We start from the raw sequence: 20460 nt of genomic DNA, 5'->3' as shown, positions 1-20460 counted from the left end.
TGTGGGGGCAGGGGTTCTCAAATGTTTTGGTCTTGGGTGTCTGTTACACTCCTTTTTTTTTTTTTTTTTTGTATTTTTCTGAAGCTGGAAATGGGGAGAGACAGTCAGACAGACTCCCGCATGCGCCCGACCAGGATCCACCTGGCACGCCCACCAGGGCGATGCTCTGCCCCTCCGGGGCGTCGCTCTGCCACGACCAGAGCCACTCTAGCGCCTGGGGCAGAGGCCAAGGAGCCATCCCCAGCGCCCGGGGCCATCTTTGCTCCAATGGAGCCTCGGCTGCGGGAGGGGAAGAGAGAGACAGAGAGGAAGGAGGGGGGCGGGGTGGAGAAGCAAATGGGTGCTTCTCCTATGTGCCCTGGCCGGGAATCGAACCCGGGTCCCCCACACGCCAGGCCGATGCTCTACCGCTGAGCCAACTGGCCAGGGCCAACACTCTTAAATTAGTAAGGACCCTAAAGGAGCTTTGTTTATAGGTAATAGCCATCATTTACAGTATTTGAATTTAAAACCGAATAATTTAAAATATGTTAATTTATTAATTTTAAAATAATAGTTATAAACTCATTACTGGTTAAAATAAATAACATATTTTCTAAAAATATGTTTTCAAACAGAATTGTAGTAAGAAGTCTAGCATTGTCTGCATGCCCAGCTCTTTACTATCTGGCTTAATATAAGGCCTCTGGAGTCTTGTAACTGCTTCTGTGTTCAGACTGTTGATCACCACTTCTTTTGTGATCTCTGGAAAACTCCATTATATATCCATCAAAATAAGAGTGAAAAGGCAAATAAAGTCTTAGAATTATTATAAAAATAGTTTTGACCTCGTAGATCTCCTAAAAGGGCCTCAGGGATCGCTCAGAGATAAGCTCTAGGCAGTCCAGAGCAGGGAGTCTTGTAGAGGGGAGCACATCCCGGATCAGAACAATGTGACCTGGTCTAGGCCCAGATCTGCAGTCAGGGCGCAGGGTCTTGGGCAAGTGACTTTTCTCAGCTTCCTGATTTTCTACCGTGAAACAAGGGGGTAGGATGAGCCTTAAAATTCCTTTTGGTTCCAGTATTCTGGGATTCTTCTTTAATTTTACTATAGATTTGAGAGAGAGAGGAAGGAACATGGGCAGGGGTAAGGGAGAGAGAGAAGCATCAACTTGTTTCACTTAGTTGTTCCATTTAGTTGTGTACTCGTTGATTACTTCTCATGCGTGCCCTGATTGGGGGTGAACCCATGACCTTTGACACACCAAGACAACACTTGATCCACTGAACCACCTCCAGGGCCTCTGGAGTCCTTTAATTCTACATTTATACTGGTGTGGAAACTGTTTGTTTCTTATGGACACTGAAGTTCCGGTATCTGTGAGTACCCTTATGAGCGATAGCACCTGTTACAGTTTTGTTCTGCTGATACAATTCAGAGGCATGGGTAGAGCAGTGCAGTTCACTTAGGTGATCATTATGTATGTGTGTAATGTTTGTAGTGTATGTTTTTTATCCTTCCTACCACAGATGAATTTTCTCTTTTGTGCATTTGAATGACTCAGTAAGTGAATATATCCAGTAAGTGATCATTACTGGATATATCCAAAGCAAGAAACAATTAGTCATCTTGTATGGATTTTTAGCATGAAAATAAATTTCTACTTACTCTGTTTGCTTGAGTAATCTCGGTTCTCTACAAAGCTGGGAAAGTCATTGTGGTTTACTCAAATAAAAAAAATTCTTAGAAGCTGCTGAGCGCACATGGGAGGGCGTGGCTTCCCCTGTGCCTTCAGGCTGCCTAGGCCCTCGTCACCCTGTGGAGTTCAGCCCGGACCCTGTGTTCTTGGCACTTCAAGGTGACTGATAACCTTGCATCTGGTCGAGGTACCGAAAGGGCCGACTCAGGGGTATGAGTGGGGTGAGAGGTTTCTGAGGAAGGTGTGCCAGGTGCTGCAGGAAGTAGATGTGTTGGTGGTCACCCCGCAGTGTCCAGAGTCTGGACATTGTTTGCCATAGCTCGGACTTCCCAGCATGCTGCTGACTGTGAGTGAGGACTGCGAGACCTAGTGGTGCTGGGCGTTGGCTCTTTATTCTGTAGCCGTGTGCATCTTTGTATATGCATGTCCTGTCATGTGTCCCCATACCTTGACCCAGTGACACAGTAAACACACTGTTATTGAGCTCAGTATTAAATTTATTTTCCTCATTAAAAGTTCAGAAGTAAAACAGAATGAAAATCTTTGTCAGGAGATGAGTAAGGGTAGTCGATGTTCAATTCATACATGTAACAAACACCGATTCCCTGCTGCTAGGTACTAGGGATGCAAACAGGAGTGAGAATCGGCCCCTGGTCCAGTATCAGACATAAAGCACGTGCCTGCTGCAGGGGTTGAGCTCTGCAGTGGAGGGCACAGGTAGATTTTGTGCGAGTCTGCAGGCATTGTGTTCACAAAGCTGACGTGGTCTGATTGGCACTATAATGCTGGGCCCTCTCCTCTTCTAAATGGGTGGCATTTCCCCCCACTTGGGGCCATGGACTCTGTTACATTCTGAATGAATGCTGCGTTTCCTCTTGACTGCCACTATGTGGGTACAAAACCTGAGGTTCTTTCTTTAGTTAAAGGGCAGGAACCCCTGGCTCTCCAGCTTAGTCCACAGCAGAGGACTATTACAGACAACTAAGGGGTGTGTCTTAGGTGTATCGCTATGCAGTTGATAATTTAATATAAATCCATTCCAGATTTGCTTCATCCTTAGTCTGGGGGAGAGTTAAAGTATTTAGTCTCACGGCATTGAAGGAAAGTAGGAGTTTTTTCTACAAAATGATGATGACTCGATTGCTTGCACTTTCTAGAGAGATGTAGTGGAGGCCCCACCATAACCTGTCCCCTTTCTCTGCTGGCTCTGAAATGACTTCACATCTCAGTTGTATGTTATACAGATACTGTCAATCCTTCCTAATTTATGATTTACTTTTTAGGGAAAAAGTTTTTGAATCTGAACTTTTAGTCTTCAATATTTTTTAAAATATTTTTAAAAAACATTCATTTTAGAAAGGCGAGTGAGAGGGAAACAGAGAGAGAGGGAGAAGGAGTGGGGGGCAGGAGCAGGAGCATGTGCCTTGACTGGGCAAACCCAGGGGTTTCAAACTGGCAACCTCCCTGTTCTGGGCCGATGCTTTATCCACTCTGCCACCACAGGTCAGGCTGAACTTTAGTCTTCAAAGCTTAATTTTTAAGTGTTGGGTAAATTCAAGGTGGCATTCTTTTGTTTTGTTTGCAAACATAGAGACCTCCAAGTAATGGATTCAGTGAACACTGAGTTCCTCTCCAGTTCTAGGGGTGTGACACCCTCTCTGATAGTTGTGGAAAGAACTACGAAGAGCAACATGACTTACAGAAGACCTTGACCATGGGAACTTGAGACTTGTGTGAGATGGATTGTCTCACTTAGATGTAAAAAATATGATTTGTTTTGCTTCAGGGAAATGTAGACTTTGTTTTAAAATTTATTGATTTTAGAGAGAAGTGTGGGGAGGAGAGACAGAGGGATTCATCAGTTTGTTGTTCCACTTATTTATGCATTCATTGGTTGATTCTTGTGTGTGCCCTGACTAGGGATTGAACTCACAGCCTTGGCATATCAGAGTCTTGCTCTACGCAGTTGAGCTACAGCCAGGGCTGAAATGTATACATGTTTTAGTGATGACATAATAAAGGCTAAGATCGTATGAATGGATACCAGGTGATTTCTAGATTATTAATTTCAGATTGCTCTGAGAATACTCCTCTTCTAAGAGGTAGTGAAGTTAAGCAGAGTTTCTCTTTTATGTTTTTTTAGGTGTCCCCTGCACGTACAAAAAAGAATCTGTTCGTATATCCAATGGAAATAAAATATGGACACTGAAATTATCTCATAATGTTTCAAATAAGACTCCACTTGTCCTGCTCCATGGTTTTGGAGGAGGTCTTGGACTCTGGGCACTGAATTTTGAAGACCTTTGCACCAATAGACCCGTCTATGCTTTTGACCTGCTGGGCTTTGGACGAAGTAGTAGACCCGTGTTTGACAGCGAAGCAGAGGAAGCCGAGAATCAGTTCGTGGACTCCATTGAGGAGTGGAGGTGTGCCCTCGGACTGGACAAAATGATCTTGCTTGGACACAACCTGGGTGGGTTCTTGGCTGCTGCTTACTCCCTGAAGTACCCATCAAGGTAAGCGATGGTGACAGAAGAGAGGCACCGAGCCCTAGTCTCTAGTTCCCATCTTTGGTGGTGGCTGGTATCAGAGCCTTACAAGACAGATCCTCTTCAAGGACCCCATAGACCAGTCGTCACAACTAGTGGCCAGTTTAGTAGCTGAAATGTCGATTTTTCTGTTACACATGCTACACATTTATAGAAGAGAAAGGACTTTCTATTTGTTAAACTTAGAATGTATAGAACTGAAGCCACAAGTAAAAATTGTGGTATTGCTTACTGTTGTTATTATCATTAGGCCTTTGGATCCAATAGGTTTTTCTTAACCTTTTCCAGGTTATGATAAGCTGTATTGGAAACCAGAGGTTAGGAATTAGAAGACCTAGTGCTATCTCTGACTTAGAGTAAAGTCACTTAATCTGTAAGCTTTAGTTTCCTCTACACTACAGAAAATAGACCTGCATAGTGTATCATACAGGGGTTTTAATATACTGTGCCCTAGCCTTTATTGTTATAGAACTATTTTTTATAGTCATCAAATTAATGAATGTTTGCTTCAAGATCTTTATAGCATCTCCTTTTTCCTTTACTATGATTTTCTTATGCTGTTTCCTATTATTTGTTACTTCTCTGAGGGAAGATCACATTAGAGTGCTAAAAAAATGAGAAGAAAAGCTCATTTTTGTTCATCTTTTGGAAAGAAAAAAGATCAGCATTTTTGTCTTGCCAATGTACTTTTTCCATTGGACTCCTTTTTAAATCCAAAATTGCAGCCAACTGTAACATGGAGGTTGGTGAATGAGACAGTGGATGGTGGTCATTTCCAGAGTGCATTCCTGTACCTGTGAGTCTGCCTATTGCGTCACTCCAGATGTGCTGTTGACATGGAGTTTGACATCAGCCCTTTTGTACCTGAGGATTTCTTCCTCTGGAAGAGCCAAATTTTCCTCTGCAGATTCTTTATTCAGCATTTACATTGGACCTCTGGGAAGAGGCAGAGTCCTGTGTGTGCTAGGCTGTAATTGTCAACTAGCAGACCCGTTCTTTCAAAAGAAATTCCGATTTTCCTCTCCTGGTCGGCTGGTTGGGGTAGGCTTTGATTGTGTCCTCTTCTCAGTGACAAACATTTGTTGCGAAAGTAAGAGACAAAAGCAACTTTTCTGGTATAAGACAATAGGGCTATTTGTGAGGGTTGGACTTCCTGTGTTTTGTAACAGATATTTATTATGTCTATTCTGTGGTATTTATCCCTTGGAGATATGACATGGGTCTCTGGGCCTCGCTCTGGTTTTGAAACCCCTAAGTCTTAGAATCCTGACTCTTCATGGCAATCTGCTGTTTAGGTTAGTTGGGAAGATTTTAATTTGCAGTTGTGAAATATTTGAAGAAATATGGGATTTCATTAATTCAGAAGGGAATGAACACTTTAAAATTACCTATGAAAGAGAATAACAACATGTTTTGAATGACATGTAGACAGAACGAGTATCTAAGACAAAACCAGTGATCCCTGCCTTGGCCTGACTACATTTCTAGAAAATGAATTTTGAATGTTTGTGCCTAATATTAGAAATAAAACTGAAATACAATACTTAAGGTGTCAGGACCAAGAACCACCAAATATTAACAATAAAAGAATATGAGAATGCTTGAAAAATAGCATGTTTAAATTGACTGATCGCTACCAGATATTAAGTGGAACTTTACAGAATGTAGAGTGTTGGATAGTCAAGCCTATGTTCTTAAGCACTTAACTTAAATTATTAAATACAAATTAATTTCAAATTAGCAAGGTTCTCTGGATTTCCAGATATCCCAAATTATAAATGAAGTTCAGTCAGAACTCTGTGCTTGGCACATTACAGGTGCCCAATGTTAAATGAATGAAACAAGGAGGCCACTAGACTGATGTGGCTCTTAATACCATGACCTGTGTAAGCAACCATAATCTAAACCTATAAGCACCTCACGGTTATGAAATCAAAACCTAAGGGTGGCCCTCGCTGGCTGGCCCAGTGGTAGAGCTTCGGCCCAGCGTGTGCAAGTCCTGGGTTTGATTCCTGGTCAGGGCACACAGGAGAAGCGCCCATCTGCTTCTTCACTTCTCCCCCTCTCCCTTCTCTCTCTAGCTCTTCCCACAGCCATGGCTCGATTGGTTCGAGCCCATAGGCCCCGGGTGTTAAAAATAGCTCTGTTGAGGCATGGCCCCAGATGGGCAGAGCATTGGCCCTAGATGGTGGTTGCTGTATGGATCCCGGGTGGGTCACATGCGGAAGTCTGTCTCTCTGTCTCCTCTCGTCTCACTTGGAAAAGAACAAAAACGTAAGGACAACAAATCACACAGAACCAATATTTCATCTGGCTTAGTGGAGTACTCCTAACTACTTCTGGTTTGATGCTGCCTGATTAAAATAGATTTTTGCTCAAATAAACGCTTAAAAATTTAATGTGCTTCATTTTATCTTTTACCAGTATCAACTAAGCAAGTATGGAACTATCTACTCTGTATGTCTCTTATCCAACTTTCAGGTATTTGTTAAAAATGAAAGAAAAGAACTTTTATTACCTAGAAAGTGTTTAGCAAAGAGATCCATTTCATCCAAGTTAAACAGAATAGGTTACAACTGGTCTTTGCCTCTCCATTAAAAGGGTTTTCAGGTCATCTAACCTTTGACCTTGCCTGGCTCTATCTTCTAACTGCAGAGCTGGGCTGAGCACTTCTGCTTTTCTTGAGAAGGGCTGTTTGACTTGATCTGAAGTTGGAGGTACTTAGTTTGTGCTCTGGACCTGCCCCATTCCCCCAGTGGCTTGCACATCATGGGAAGTACCTGTGGCTAGCTCCACCTTGAGAGTTCCTCATTTGTGCATTGACTCGAGTTCTTTCTGGTCCTTTTGTTTCTGGCCTTGTTCCGTAAGTAGGTCCTGCAGACTCCCTTGTGCATTTTAGTTCTAATGGAATATTCTCCTTGTTATGTCTTGTTGGTGGCTGAACTTAACACTGATGAAAGTCAGGTTAGACACCCCTGTTAGTGCTTAGACCTGGTGGTCCCATGGTAGAGTTTGCGTGTTGTCCACCACTTTGTCCTTTATACTGGAGTCTGCTCACCTTCTTCCAGCTCCAGACCTGTCTAGTGACTAACCTGGAGAGGAATGCCTCTCTCTGTTTTGAAACTGATGGGCTGTTTTCTTGTACCTGCTCTGCTGGTTATTTGTTTTTCCTGTAATTTGAATCAGTCTTTGATTCTTAACAAAGATGCCTGGTAGAGTGATTCACATATGGTGTCTTGGCAGACCCATTAAGATCCTATATATGAGCTAACAACCCATCAGTGCTGTCGGCTATGGAATATTAGAGGATAGGGTCTGGATTAATATACTAATTTACATACACTTCAAAACCAAATAACTCCTATCAAATGAGATAATTTTTTCGTTGGAAAAGAAGGTGAGAAGATAGCTTGGGAACTTGGTCTCCTGCAAGGTTATAATAACCTGTGAGACAAGTCCTGTGATCTGGCCTTCATAAAGAATGGGAGTCAGATGACTCACTGCTCACGTGGTTCTGGCCGCTGTCTTCCCACATTCCCTGGAATGAGTTCTCTGCTAGTCTCTCTATTTTGCCTACTGTGGCTAGCTAACCTTGATGGCATATTTATTACTTAATAGTTTTACACAGTCTATCTCATTTAAAAGCCGTACAACCAAAAATAGGGAACAATTATTTTCTGAGACTTTTTTTGCATGTAGTAAAAGCAGATATTGTTGCAGAACATTTGAAAAAATGATTTTCAAGCTTTTTTTACTATAACCCTCAGAATTATATGTCTATATGTGTGTCTGAAACAAAGTTTGTGGAATGATACACTTGTTACATATTTTTCTATTCCACATTATATAATTTTATTAAAAAACAATCAGACTGGCTCTGAGTCTCTAAATGGATTTTACTACCAAGTATTGAGTAATGACCTGCTAGATTAATGTAGGAAATTGCGGTGATGTTCTGATGCCATCTTGGGGACCAGAAAAATCCAGACTGGACTAACTCCTTTGCTTACTATTTGATTATACTTTATAAAATTTGTGTATCCTTATAGATAAGAACCAAACAGAAATGTGGAAAAACAATATTCCAAATGTTTACCGATCATCATGTGCTAAGCACCATGCTAGGCGGGTGACTCAGGATTAAACAATTATTGGAACAATTTACTCTTTCAAAACAAAAAAAGGTCATGTACTCCAGTATACATACTTTGCATAATTTGCTAAGGTGACCTTTTTACCTGGAGATGATATTTTGCAGATCCCTATTAAACAAGGCATGCCAAAACTAAGGCACAAATAGAATAGTCACTCAACTAGACTAACTAGACTTTCCTTCCCTCAAGTTTTCTTTTGTCCTCCTCCTGCGTGAGTTAGCACGCAGAGCCTGGAGTAGATTGGGCAAGATCCCATTACAGATTTATAACAATAATTTAGTCATCTTTGAGGGTACAGTATGTTTTAATAGAGTTAATTTTTCTCTTTAAGAGGTAAGTCAATAGTAAATAATATTCTTTTCTAACGTGAATTTTTGCTGCTTTCAACACAGTGGCTGTATCATAAATTCTACTCATACCTCTAACACACCTCCCCCTTTCTCAGATTTCAAAGTGGGCTGTGTAAGAGGAATTTAAGGAGGAAGTCAAGAGCATCAGAGATAGTCTCTGCCATTAAAACAAACTCTTTTCTACATTAAAAAAAAAAAGCCCTTATTTTCATTCCTGTTCTATACACTATTAGAAAGTAAGAGTCTCATAAAACTTCTGTGAGCAAAGACACTCAGAGTCTATGGAAATCTCACGTCACATATTTCTACACAGATTTGTGGTTACAGTCTACAAATCTTGATGCTATAAAATCTAGAGTATAGTGGCCCAGAGTTGATAAAAGTCAGGTGCTTTGTCATTATATTTCTTATATGTTACTTAGCCTGTCCTTAGGAGAGACTACCTTCTCTGCCAGTCGCTCGTTGGCATCTGTTTGTATACTGGACTCAGGAAATGTGGGTTTTACTCCTAGTTCTACATTATCTAGCTTTATCCTGGAGCAGGTCACATAGTACATCTCAGCTCCCTTCTCGTCTGTGAAGAAAGATTGGGCTGAGTTCTCCAAGGGCCCTTGGAGCTCTATGCTCCGGGTCTGTGCCGGGTACTTTCTGCTAGAGAAAATGCAAACAAATGGCTGATTAATAATGCATCGTGGCCCTGGCCGGTTGGCTCAACTGTAGAGCGTCGGCCTGGCGTGCGTGCGGGGGACCCGGTTTCGATTCCTGGCCAGGGCGCATAGGAAAAGCGCCCATTTGCTTCTCCACCCCCCCCCCTTCCTCTCTGTCTCTCTCTCCCCCTCCCGCAGCCAAGGCTCCATTGGAGCAAAGATGGCCCGGGCGCTGGGGATGGCTCCGTGGCCTCTGCCCCAGGCGCTAGAGTGGCTCTGGTCGCGGCAGAGCGATGCCCCGGAGGGGCAGAGCATAGCCCCCTGGTTGGCAGAGCGTTGCCCCTGGTGGGCGTGCCGGGTGGATCCCGGTCGGGTGCATGCGGGAGTCTGTCTGACTGTCTCTCCCCGTTTCCAGCTTCAGAAAAATACAAAAAAAAAAAAAAAAATGCATCATACTGGCAAAACTAGTAAGACATTTTCTATTGGGAATAATAGCCATCTTTACCCATGTTCTGGTTTTTTTCTATTTCAGTTATGACTTAGGAAAAGGACTTTAGAATCATTGTCACTTTCTCCTTGGGAGATTTCTGCTGGCATTTGTTGGCTGTTCACAGTTGACAGTCATCTTCTGTCTGGAGGAGCCTTTTGCTGTGCTGGGTTCTGCAGGCTGTGTAACCTCGCGGCCACACAGGAGGAAGCACTGCGGATAGTTGCCACTTTCCCTCAGCAGAAGCAGTTTTGAAGGATGGAAAAATAAACATTGACTCCTTTTAACCAGTGGTAGTCAACCTGGTCCCTTCTGCCCACTAGTGGGCGTTCCAGCTTTCATGGTGGGCGGTAGCGGAGCAACCAAAGTATAAATAAAAAGATAGGTTTAACTGTAGTAAGTTGTTTTATAAAGATTTATTCTGCCAAACTTAGCGAAAATCTGACATAAAGTACTTGGTAAGTAATTATTATATGCTTTCACTTGCTGTAACTTTGCTTTGTAAATTTTATAAAGTAAAGTTACTTCCCTACTTTATAAATGCCCATTACTGTGGAACTGGTGGGCAGTTAGAGAATTTTACTACTAACAGAGATACAAAAGTGGGTGGTAGGTATAAAAAGGTTGACTACCCCTGCCTTTTAACCCTCTAGCTGGCCTCAGGACTGCAGGATATGTGATATGAGACAATTTTATATGCGGTTGGGCTGAAGGTTTTCTACCTCTTATCTGTAAGGAAGAAAATGAGGAAAGGATAGCGTCCAAGGCCACTTTAGTGTGATGTCATGGGTAGGGGTCAGTGTGCTCCTGTTCACCAAGCTGGAACCCAAAACTAAGGGGTATCTTTTCAGCCCATATTATTACATTATCCTTATATTTGTGAGAAGTCCTTTTAAAGTTCTTTTGTACCCACTTAAAGCCCTAATGCCTCTTAAATTGTTAGAATGATTGGTTCATAGGAGATAACTATTGTTGGTGAAACTATTTTGTGACTGTCATTTCTGCAGTGTTAGCTCTGAGTTAGATGGGACCATTGGATTTTCTGAATGGTTGTCTGCCAGAGTGTAGCTTAAAAAACAAATTTGTGAGGAGGAGTCACACAGTTACCACATACACAGATACATACACACCTCGCAGATCCTGCCGCATCCCAAGTTTACATGTGAGAAGAACGTGGTGTGACCTGTCCAGCCATAGTCTTGTCTTCATTGTGAAGGTTTTAGAAGGTGTTTCATTTTGTCTTTACTTTATAAATTGTCTAATTCTTCACAATCCTAGGGTGAATTTGCCAAATGAACTGAAGTCTGTTGTCTCCCAACAGGGTGAGTCACCTCATCTTAGTGGAGCCCTGGGGCTTCCCTGAGCGGCCGGACCTTGCTGATCAGGACAGACCAATCCCAGTGTGGATCCGGGCCTTGGGAGCAGCACTGACTCCATTTAACCCTTTAGCTGGCCTCAGGATTGCAGGACCCTTCGGTGAGTGCTTAGCTCTGTGCCCAGGAAAGCAATGTGCTTATAGATAGTGGTAGCGGAGTGCTTACTATCACCATTGCTAGTCGGAATCTTAAAACAAGCAGAAAAACTGAACCTTCCTTTTTCTTTTCCTCTGAAAAGTACCAGTCCATGCCGAAAAATGAATGAAACTAGACCCTTCTCCTCAAAGAGGAGTCTTTATAGTGTCAACGTTACAGGTAATTAGCAAAGCCGAGAAGGTGGAAATGCCGAGGATGAGGTTAGTCAGCCCAGGTCCCGGGAGAAGCGCATGTGCACCTGCTGGTGAGCGTGGGCAGCACTTGTCGGGTTGGTGCCATCCAGCCGCAGATCACAAGCCTGACCTGACTGACCGTGGCGACAGCGGGCACCATCATACTCGGATTCCTTTCTTGTCCCATAACGTCATTGTTAAGAACATGAAGCCATTCTTTTCCACAAAGATTTTAGGGACTCCTGATTTGTGTTTCTGGTCATATATTTAGGCCAGTGTTTAATCTCTGATTTAAGTTCATTTGACTCAGCTCCTCTGTTTCAGTCCTCAAGCCAAGGGAGTTTTCTTCCCTTGTCACAGTTGTTGATGGTCTGGACCCTTGTCTTACCCTCTTATAACATGTATCAGTTAAGAGTACTTTCAGCTGCAAGTCGGTGAATACCTAAGTGGTTTGAACTGGAAGGCCTTTCCTTATTTCCTTAGCAAGCAGTCTGGAGGCAGGTGGTCTTAGCATTTGTTCTGGTAGCCAGCTCGTTGGTGTTGGGCTTCGGCCTGCAACTGGGATTCTCCTGACGTTTTCCTCACGGTTGTTGGATGGCTACAGTAGCATGAAGCATCGTCTCGCTCTGAGCAGGAAGGGGAAACACGAAAATGGCCTTTCTCCACAGTGCTTTGTGTCAGGGAAGAAGCCTTCCTAGAAAGGTCCCAACAGACCTCCCCTATGTGTCTGCCCACCTGATTCTTTCACCAGCAAAAAGAAACATTTCTGGGACGATCAACCATGATACATTGTCAGGCTGGAGTGAGGGGCCTGCTTTCTTGGGCACGTTGCCACCTAATCAATATACAAGAATCAGGGTCCGCTCGCAAGAAAAGAGAGGCTTGGGGGTGGGTGAGGGGTGGAAATACGTGCTGCGTCGGGGACTGCAGATTCTGCCCCCTCTGCCGGCCTGGCCCTCCCTGCCCTGGGGCCGGCCGTCCCTGTGGGGTGGGAGAGCAGTGGGCCTGCAGGAACCGGGGCACAGGGACCGGACTGTCCACACTGCAGCCTCCTGCTCTCACAGACAGCCTTTCACACACCCCCCCCCCAGGAGAGCCCCTCTCCTCAGGAGTGTGGTCTTCCCCGGACCGAACCACCGGAGAGTCTGTGCAGTAATGGATTTGACTTGATCACAGTTACACAAGTAGCAATTGTGGTAAGAAGAAAGCACGAAAAGAAATAAGGAGACGTGGTAGAGGAAGTGTGCCTGTCGTTATTGCTTGCACATGGTGCTGGTGGTGGTGGAGAGCAGTGTAGACTGTCAGCCGCTTCATAAAAGATTCTTTTAAAGATTTATTGATTTTACAGAGGGAGGAGGGTAGACGAGAAGTAGCAACTCATAGTTGCTTCACTTTAGTTGTTCATCGGTTGCTTGTTGTCTGTGCGTTAACTGGCCCAGGGTTTTGAACTGGCGACCTTAGTGCTCAGGTCTACACTTTTAACACTGTGCCACCACAGGCCAGGCGATGGAGCTGTGTGATTCCCTCAGAAGTAGGAAGGAAGCCCACTAAGGAAGCCAGGCCTTGCTGGAATCGTAGGCAGTGAGAGCAGAAGGGGAACTGGCTAGTCCCGGATGGCAGTGACTGGCAGTGACCTGACCAGGGCCTGGCTGCTCTGCCCTGCAGCCTCTTTCCTCGGCTGCCTGGCCCCGCCCTCTCCTGGCCCCAGGATGCGGGGGCGGGAGCCACGGGGTGCCTGAGCAGGGAGTATGCTAGTGTGCCGAGCAGAAACCCAGAATTTGTTTTTTTTATAGAAATATATATATTGTGGGAGACGTACAAGTTAATAAATTAATCTTATGGACCAGCTGCTCTGTTCATCTACCATGTTCAATAGAATTTATTTTCCTACAAAAACAAGTCTTAGAAAACTGACATGTTTTTAAACCAAAGCACATCTGTAAGTCAGTGTGTGAGACCTTGAGTTTCGCACTTGAAGCTCTTCTTAGGGAATTTGAGAGGCGCTTCTAGAGAGGTGGTTTCTTCCACCTAAAGTATTTATTTCAATGTATAGTATATGTTGTAAGCACACAGTACTCATTACATAAGCAGAGACTAAAACTTTCTGTATTAGTCAACACGTCAGTTATCATTTAAAGCACGCATTTTCTATTTCCTAGGTTTGAGCCTAGTGCAGCGTTTGAGGCCCGATTTCAAGCGGAAGTATTCCTCCATGTTTGAGGACGACACCGTGACGGAGTACATCTACCACTGCAACGTGCAGACCCCCAGGTAAGGGCTCTCGGTCCTCGTGCGCTCTGCTTCTGTGTCAGACGTTTCTGCTTTGAAAATATGTGAATAAGAGACTATCAGCAATTAAATGACTAATTCTTAATTTACTCATCTATTCATGGAGCAGCTTCTGTGTCAAACACTGTCCTGGGCCTGATGGGAGATTAAAATGGAAAAAGGCATAGTTTCCCCCCTACAGTGCTGATGGGTCACTGAAGGAAGTCCTAGTCTCAGGCATCTCTAGGAGGTGGTTAGGGTTCAGAGAGAAAGATTTCAGATAAATCAGCATTCCCAAACTGAGGAGGAGTGCTCTCCCAGAAAGGGGGTGCTGGCCGACACATGTGAGTGGCTTCTGCACCTGGGTCTTCTCAGACCGTGTGCTCTACCGGGAGGACTAGGTCTCCCAGGAGCAGGAGGTGCTGTGCTTCGGGTTTCAAGGTCATCTGCTGATTGCACCTCTCATTACTCAGCAGCAGCTCTTAATGCCTGCCCTGGGTGAGGAGTAAGTGCAGGCAGGCCGTGGGGAGGGGTCTGCATGTATCTGACAGTAAGTAGAAGGAGAGATGGTGTAGTAGCCAGAGGAAGCAAGAGAGCCAAAGGTATTGTTTTTTTTTTAAATATGACTTAAAATATATGTATATGTAAGGAGCCTGCAAGCCGGGAGGGAGAGGCTCAGGGCGGAGTGTGAGGGCGGAGCTGCAGCTCGCTGCCTTCCAGTGCGCAGACCGGACTGGAACTCCTAGGGGGCTTGTGGGAACTGACTCCGGAGCCCCGGGTCCCATCTGACTTAGCAGTCCTGGGCTGCATCCTCTACAGATACTTCAGGGGATTCTGGAGTGGGTGGACCAGGTCTACACCCAGCACAGAAGTGGGGCCTCATCCCTTCTCAGATGGAGACTTGGGGAAAGACCCAGAGATGAGAGGCAGAGTAGACACACTTACTTCATTAAAGAGTGGGGCCCTGGGAGCTATTGAGCTGGAGTTGCAGCCTCAGTCTTTTCAATAAAGTAGGTTAAGAGGAAGGCAGGAGGGGTTTGGGGTCCTCAAGGGGTTTTGTGACTCAGAGGCAGTTGGATCCGGTAGATTAGGTCTCATGCCTTACTGACTTATTCCAATAGTTTCTTCTAGTGTCTGTTCCAGGTATAGCATGTATAAATATTTTCCCTTATTCTTCACTTAACTTACACTTTGTGATTATTTGTGTTGTCTTCATAAAAGGCAGTTCAAAATTATGCCTAGGACTGTACGGGAAGCAGAAATGACAGCAAAAGGGAGTTGTGATGATCACTCAGTCAGGCATGGCTACAAGAGAAGACACAGGAAAGGCTCAAGAAAACGAAGTTTATTACATTCACACAGGTTCTAGAGAGGGGGTCACCAAATGCCAGAGAGGCACAGAAAAAGCAGAGTTTGGTCAGGTGACAGAAGACAGGAGCAGAGGGAAAGACAGGGCAGGGCGAGCAGTTCGGGATTGGCTGTTGAGTGATTTCGGTCTCAAAGATCCCGGGAGAGTCTCCGGCTGCCTGGGCCAGGTGCTGGGCTGATGGAGGCAGAGAAGGGCTGTCTCCTGGGTGCTGGGGCCAGCAGGGGAGGCGGGCTCCACACTGGTTCGTCTGCATATCAAAGGCATGTCCCCTGTTGAGTCCTCTGCCATCTCTAAGAAATGAGGAGCTCCAGGAGGGACAGTCTTCAGCCAGAAAGGTTTTAAGATGTCAAATGTCTAACATGCAGAAAATTAAAAATATAAACAATACACGAAGAAGACTTAATTTGAATTTTTTCTTATCTTGGTACAGTCTTTGCCATTGTTCTATAAAAGCTGGTGCCCTGAACTTGTGGAAAAGCTATCTTCTACATTTGAAATGAATTAGAGTGAAAAGATACATTTTAACCATCTTCATAGGAAATTTAAACATTTAGTGATAGGGAGTTAGGGTAGCATGTTTCAATTTAGGTGATGACTTTTTAAAAATTAACTAGACTTTGAACATACTTTTTTATCTAACAAAGTATGTATCTTCTCTGGGGTTTGTTCCTTGTACTTCCTGATAAATTGTTTTGTGTTTAAGCTGAGGTTTTCCGTAAGTGGGCAGAAGCTTAATGAGTCTGTTCTGACGGGTGGTGTGTGATGCACGCTGGACCCCAGAAGTCATTCATGTGCTTTTCTTCTTGTCCTTAAAGTGGGGAGACAGCATTCAAAAACATGACTATTCCTTATGGGTGGGCAAAGCGGCCAATGCTGCAGCGAATCGGGAAAATGGACCCTGACATTCCAGTTTCGGTGATCTACGGTGCGCGGTCCTGCATCGACGGCAATTCTGGCACCAGCATCCAGTCCCTGCGACCACATTCGTACGTGAAGACGATAGTAAGTGTGTGGCTGCTGTTTTCGGTTGTGGGTCAGGTCTGTCCCTTTGCCTTAGCGAGACGCAGGCCCCCCCCGGGGCTTCACACCTACTGCACACTGCAGCCCCACCCGAGGCCTGGGTCACTTGTGGTGGCGTAGGGCTGTCTTCCTGTCCAGGCAGGGAGTTGCCTTTCTCACGAGCCCCACCTGGCCCTGGAGCGTAGTGTTTGAAGGGGGGGGAGTCTGGAGGGGGGCTGTGACGGGCTGCCACCTCATGGGGCAGCACCTTCTCACTGCGGTCAGTTTGCAATGGGTTATTTTTTTGCATGTTAGAATTTCAATAATGTTAGCCTGACCAGGAGGTGGTACAGTGGATAGAGCGTTGGACTGGGACACGGAGGACCCAGGTTCAAAACCCCGAGGTTGCCGGCTTGAGTGTAGGCTCATCCGGCTTGAGCGGGGGCTCACCAGCTTGAGCGCAGGGTCACTGGCTTGAGCATGGGATCATAGATATGACCCCATGGTCGCTGGCTTGAAGCCCAAGGTCACTGGCTTGAGCAAGGGGTCACTCACTGTGCAGTAGCCCCTCGATCAAGGGACATATGAGAAATCAATCAATGAACAACTAAGGAGCTGCAATGAATAATTGATGCTTCTCATCTCTCCCTTCCTATCTGTATATCCTTATCTGTCCCTCTCTCTGTCTTTGTCAAAAAAATTTTTAATAAAGTTTAATGGATTTTTCTCTTTATTCCCAGATTATTTTATAGAAATATATAATAGTTGCCACAGAAGAGTGTTGCTCATTCTTTTATGCATTATTTATATGTAGCAGTTCTCACTTTCATTGCTCAGTGTCTTTGCTTATGTCATTGCTTTAGTAAATGCTTTTTTCCCACATTGATTTGAGAGAAGGGTGGTGGAGAGAGAGAGAGATGGGGGACGGTGTGGGGGCAGGGAGGGAAGCATCAACTCGTTTCACCCAGTTGTTCCATTTAGTTGTGCACTCATTGATTGCTTCGTGTAGGTTCCTTACCCTTAACAGTGGTCAAACTCGGGGCCAGTGGCACAGCTGGGGCGACACTTAATACCCTAAGTCACTTGTCCAAGGAGTAAATGCTTTTACCTGCAGTGGACCATCTGATTGCCTTTCCTTTCCCAGGCCATCCTCGGGGCGGGGCATTATGTGTACGCAGATCAGCCGGAAGACTTCAACCACAAAGTGAAGGAGATCTGTGACACTGTGGACTGAGCCTCGGCGGGGACCCAGGAGCCTGCCAGCTGACTCTGCTCGGCTCCTGCAGCAGCGCCCTCCGCGGTGAAGGTGCAGAGTCCGCACAGCCGGGCGGTCTTCTCGACTGTCCTCGCCCGTGTTTTCTCTATGAAGCTGCTTGCACACTTAGCCCAGTTAGTGCCTTCTAGACTACCTTTCCTGCCTCCTACACAGTCAGAATATGCAGGAGTCTCCCAGTCCAATAGCTTTAATAAAAGGTTGTTTGTTCCTCTGCTGTACTGAAAAGGGTAATTTTTCAACGGAAATGGTTTTCATTTCTAACTTTGCTATGTCAGGTGTTTTTTATATTGGTCTGTATTGCCTATTTTCAAAAGTGACTTCTGAGTCTATCTTTTATATACTGTAAAGGTGCACTTTATTTTCTCTGCTTGAATTTACCATGTCTAATAACTGATACAGTGCATCAGAATTCAGTGTTCTTATGTAAAAATTTGTCACCTCTTTAGAATACTTCACTTTTCAAATGGAGTGATGAGTCAGCACTTTGGTTAAAAAGATAGGAATTGCTTACGAGCATTAATTTTTCTTATTTTCCTGTGTTCTCCACTTAAGGCTGCAAAGCCATGGTCAGCATTTTAAACGTGGTCTATCCTGACATATCTGTAAAGTTCCTGGGAATCTTCTGTGTGTGATACAGTTCTACACTTCAGCAAAACACTGCATTAATACTTAAGTGATCCGAGTGCTGGGAAGCCTTAAGGGAAAGCCTGTCTTTTTTCCTCATATCAGTCCTGGTCTTTCCTGTGAGCCAGGATCAGCACAGCGGATTTCCACGCTGAGGGAGTGCTGACTGTTACCTTCCAGTAAGCCACACCATGTATCTTCACTCACCTCTAACTCTGCTAGATGGGTGCTAGGACTCCATTGTATCTTTACCACTAAAATACATAAGTAGCTAGTGCTGGTATGTCTCAGGGCACCAGAGATGGGCTAGCTCTTGGGGTGGTTTGTTTTTTTTTTAAGAGTTGTGTGTTGATTAAATAATTTACATGCTTGAAGTTATATTAAAATTCTATAAGGTTGATTGATCTATTTAACAATAACTACCATCAACTGTCATACTTTTTTGCCGTTTTAAAATGAAGAAAACCTCTTTGAAACTGAAAAAGCAGCCCTCACTGGGTAGCTCTGTTAGTTGGAACATTGCCCCGACACGCTAAGGCTGTGGGTTCTATTCCCGGTCAGGGCACATACAAGAATCAGCCAATGAATAAAGAAATGGAACAACAAAATTGATGTCTCTCTCCCTCACCATCCCCCCTTCCCTCTATCTCCTTCTTCCTCCTTCCCTCCATCCCTCCATCTCCCTCCCTCCATCTCCCTCCCTCCATCTCTCTTCCTCTTCCTTCCTCTCCCTCTTTCCCTCCCCCTTTCTCTCCCTTTTTCTCCTCTAAAAATCAATAAATTTTTTTAAAAAGTGGCTGGGGAACAGTGGGCTGCTGAGAACAGCCTCCGAAAAAGAAAACAGATTGTCACCAACAAGGCATTTTTAACTTATGTTTTGGTAATGTTGCTTGTCTAGGAGAAAGGTGGTTATGTAAATAAAAACAAGTAACCTAGAGCAAATAATGATTTAATGGTTTTGACTGTTGCATTTTTAACCCAATTAATTAGGAAATTTCTAGTTGTTAGAAGAAAGGTTGTATCACTGTTGGTTAACTGCCAAAAACTCCGAATGTCCTGTTTTCAACATTATCCCCTCCACAGAAGAATGGGTAATATATACATAGTGAACTACAATAGGTGGATTCCCAGTGAACTGGTCTCACTGGTCAGATTAAGTAGCTTAGTGCAAAAGGTAACACGCGAGCCAAGATGCCACATTTCTCTACCTTGAGAACAAAAATAGCCTTTACTTTTTAGTTGTCTTTCTGATGACCAGGTTCAAAACTATATGTGGTACAAATAATTTGGGCACTATTTTTGTATTTGTGTTTGCTTTTATTTTCTGCTGGACAAATGACAGCTTTCATTGACAGGAGGGTTTCTGTGCAGGAAACTTGGTCTCAGTCCTTGGAGGGAAGTTTCTGGGTCCACTTAGTGAATGGGGTATCTGACCACAAATGTGCCAATTGATTCAGGAAAAAGATGTGCCCAGATGTCAGGTGGAACTCATTTTCCTACTGACTGACTTGGCTTTATTAGAAAAATATTGTCATAATTCTTTTTTTAAAAGTTAAGGTTACCTCGGCTGTAGCATATGTAATTTTCTGAAGGTGAGCTAGCACAAAGTCACAGTCCTCAAATTCCTGGAAATAGAGCGGGTGCTAAATGTCTTTTTGAATCTATTACAGTATTTGATCTTTGCGAACTCATGCACAATGTACTTCAACGTTATTTTATAGAATAAATTTTACTGATAGTCACAACTGTTGTATGTTTTCTTGAGTTTTCAGGACGGCCCGGTCTGTTTCTAGTGTGGGAACAGGACCGTGGAGGCGGTGAGAGTGCAGCACTGCTCGCTGGCGTTCGGAGGGAGGGCGGCCCTGCGGCGCTGTGGAGCTGCACCGGGCTACACCTGTGTCCACACGTCCCATTGTATAATTTCTGTTCTCTTCTAAAACTAATGTTCCTTTTATTAAACTTGTCTAGAATTGGTTTCAGAATATTATCTAGTGAACATTTGGGGACATCTTCATTTATATATATTTTTATATGTAGTATTCTTTATATTTGAAGGGCATACTAGATCCAATAAAACATATAAAAAGGTATTGGAAAAAATAATAATACTAGAAGAACCCTAGAAAAGAACAGTGGGGAGGGAAGGATGACGTATAAACAATATAAAGAAAGTCCAGAAATGTGTATGAAAAAGGAAGTATCTTACTGATGGAGAAAAAGACTTAAAAAATGAAATTCAGACAAGTGTGGTTTGAGACAAATGTGGTTAACTAGATGGAAGAAAATAAAATTAAAACTATTTCTTATGCCATACACAGACTCTGAATGGATCAGACACCCAACCGTAAAAATG

At 44.1% G+C, this 20460-nt stretch overlaps 1 protein-coding gene across 1 annotated transcript in view; it reads left to right on the top strand.

Moving 5' to 3' along the window:
- The window catches only part of ABHD5 (abhydrolase domain containing 5, lysophosphatidic acid acyltransferase), a 34295-nt gene extending 14443 nt beyond the window's left edge, over positions 1-19852 (top strand). Inside the window, exons 3-7 of the mRNA XM_066244812.1 lie at positions 3823-4195; positions 11188-11342; positions 13731-13842; positions 16024-16210; positions 17352-19852. Coding sequence (XP_066100909.1) covers positions 3823-4195; positions 11188-11342; positions 13731-13842; positions 16024-16210; positions 17352-17441 — 917 coding nt within the window. The 3' untranslated portion in view covers positions 17442-19852. The remainder of the gene's footprint in view (positions 1-3822; positions 4196-11187; positions 11343-13730; positions 13843-16023; positions 16211-17351) is intronic.
- Positions 19853-20460: the final 608 nt, after the last annotated feature.

Source organism: Saccopteryx bilineata, chromosome 10, assembly GCF_036850765.1.
Source record: "Saccopteryx bilineata isolate mSacBil1 chromosome 10, mSacBil1_pri_phased_curated, whole genome shotgun sequence".
NCBI classification, from domain to species: Eukaryota; Metazoa; Chordata; class Mammalia; order Chiroptera; family Emballonuridae; genus Saccopteryx; species Saccopteryx bilineata.
Note: the sequence above shows the minus strand (reverse complement) of the source record. Positions and strands in the feature narration are given on the sequence as shown.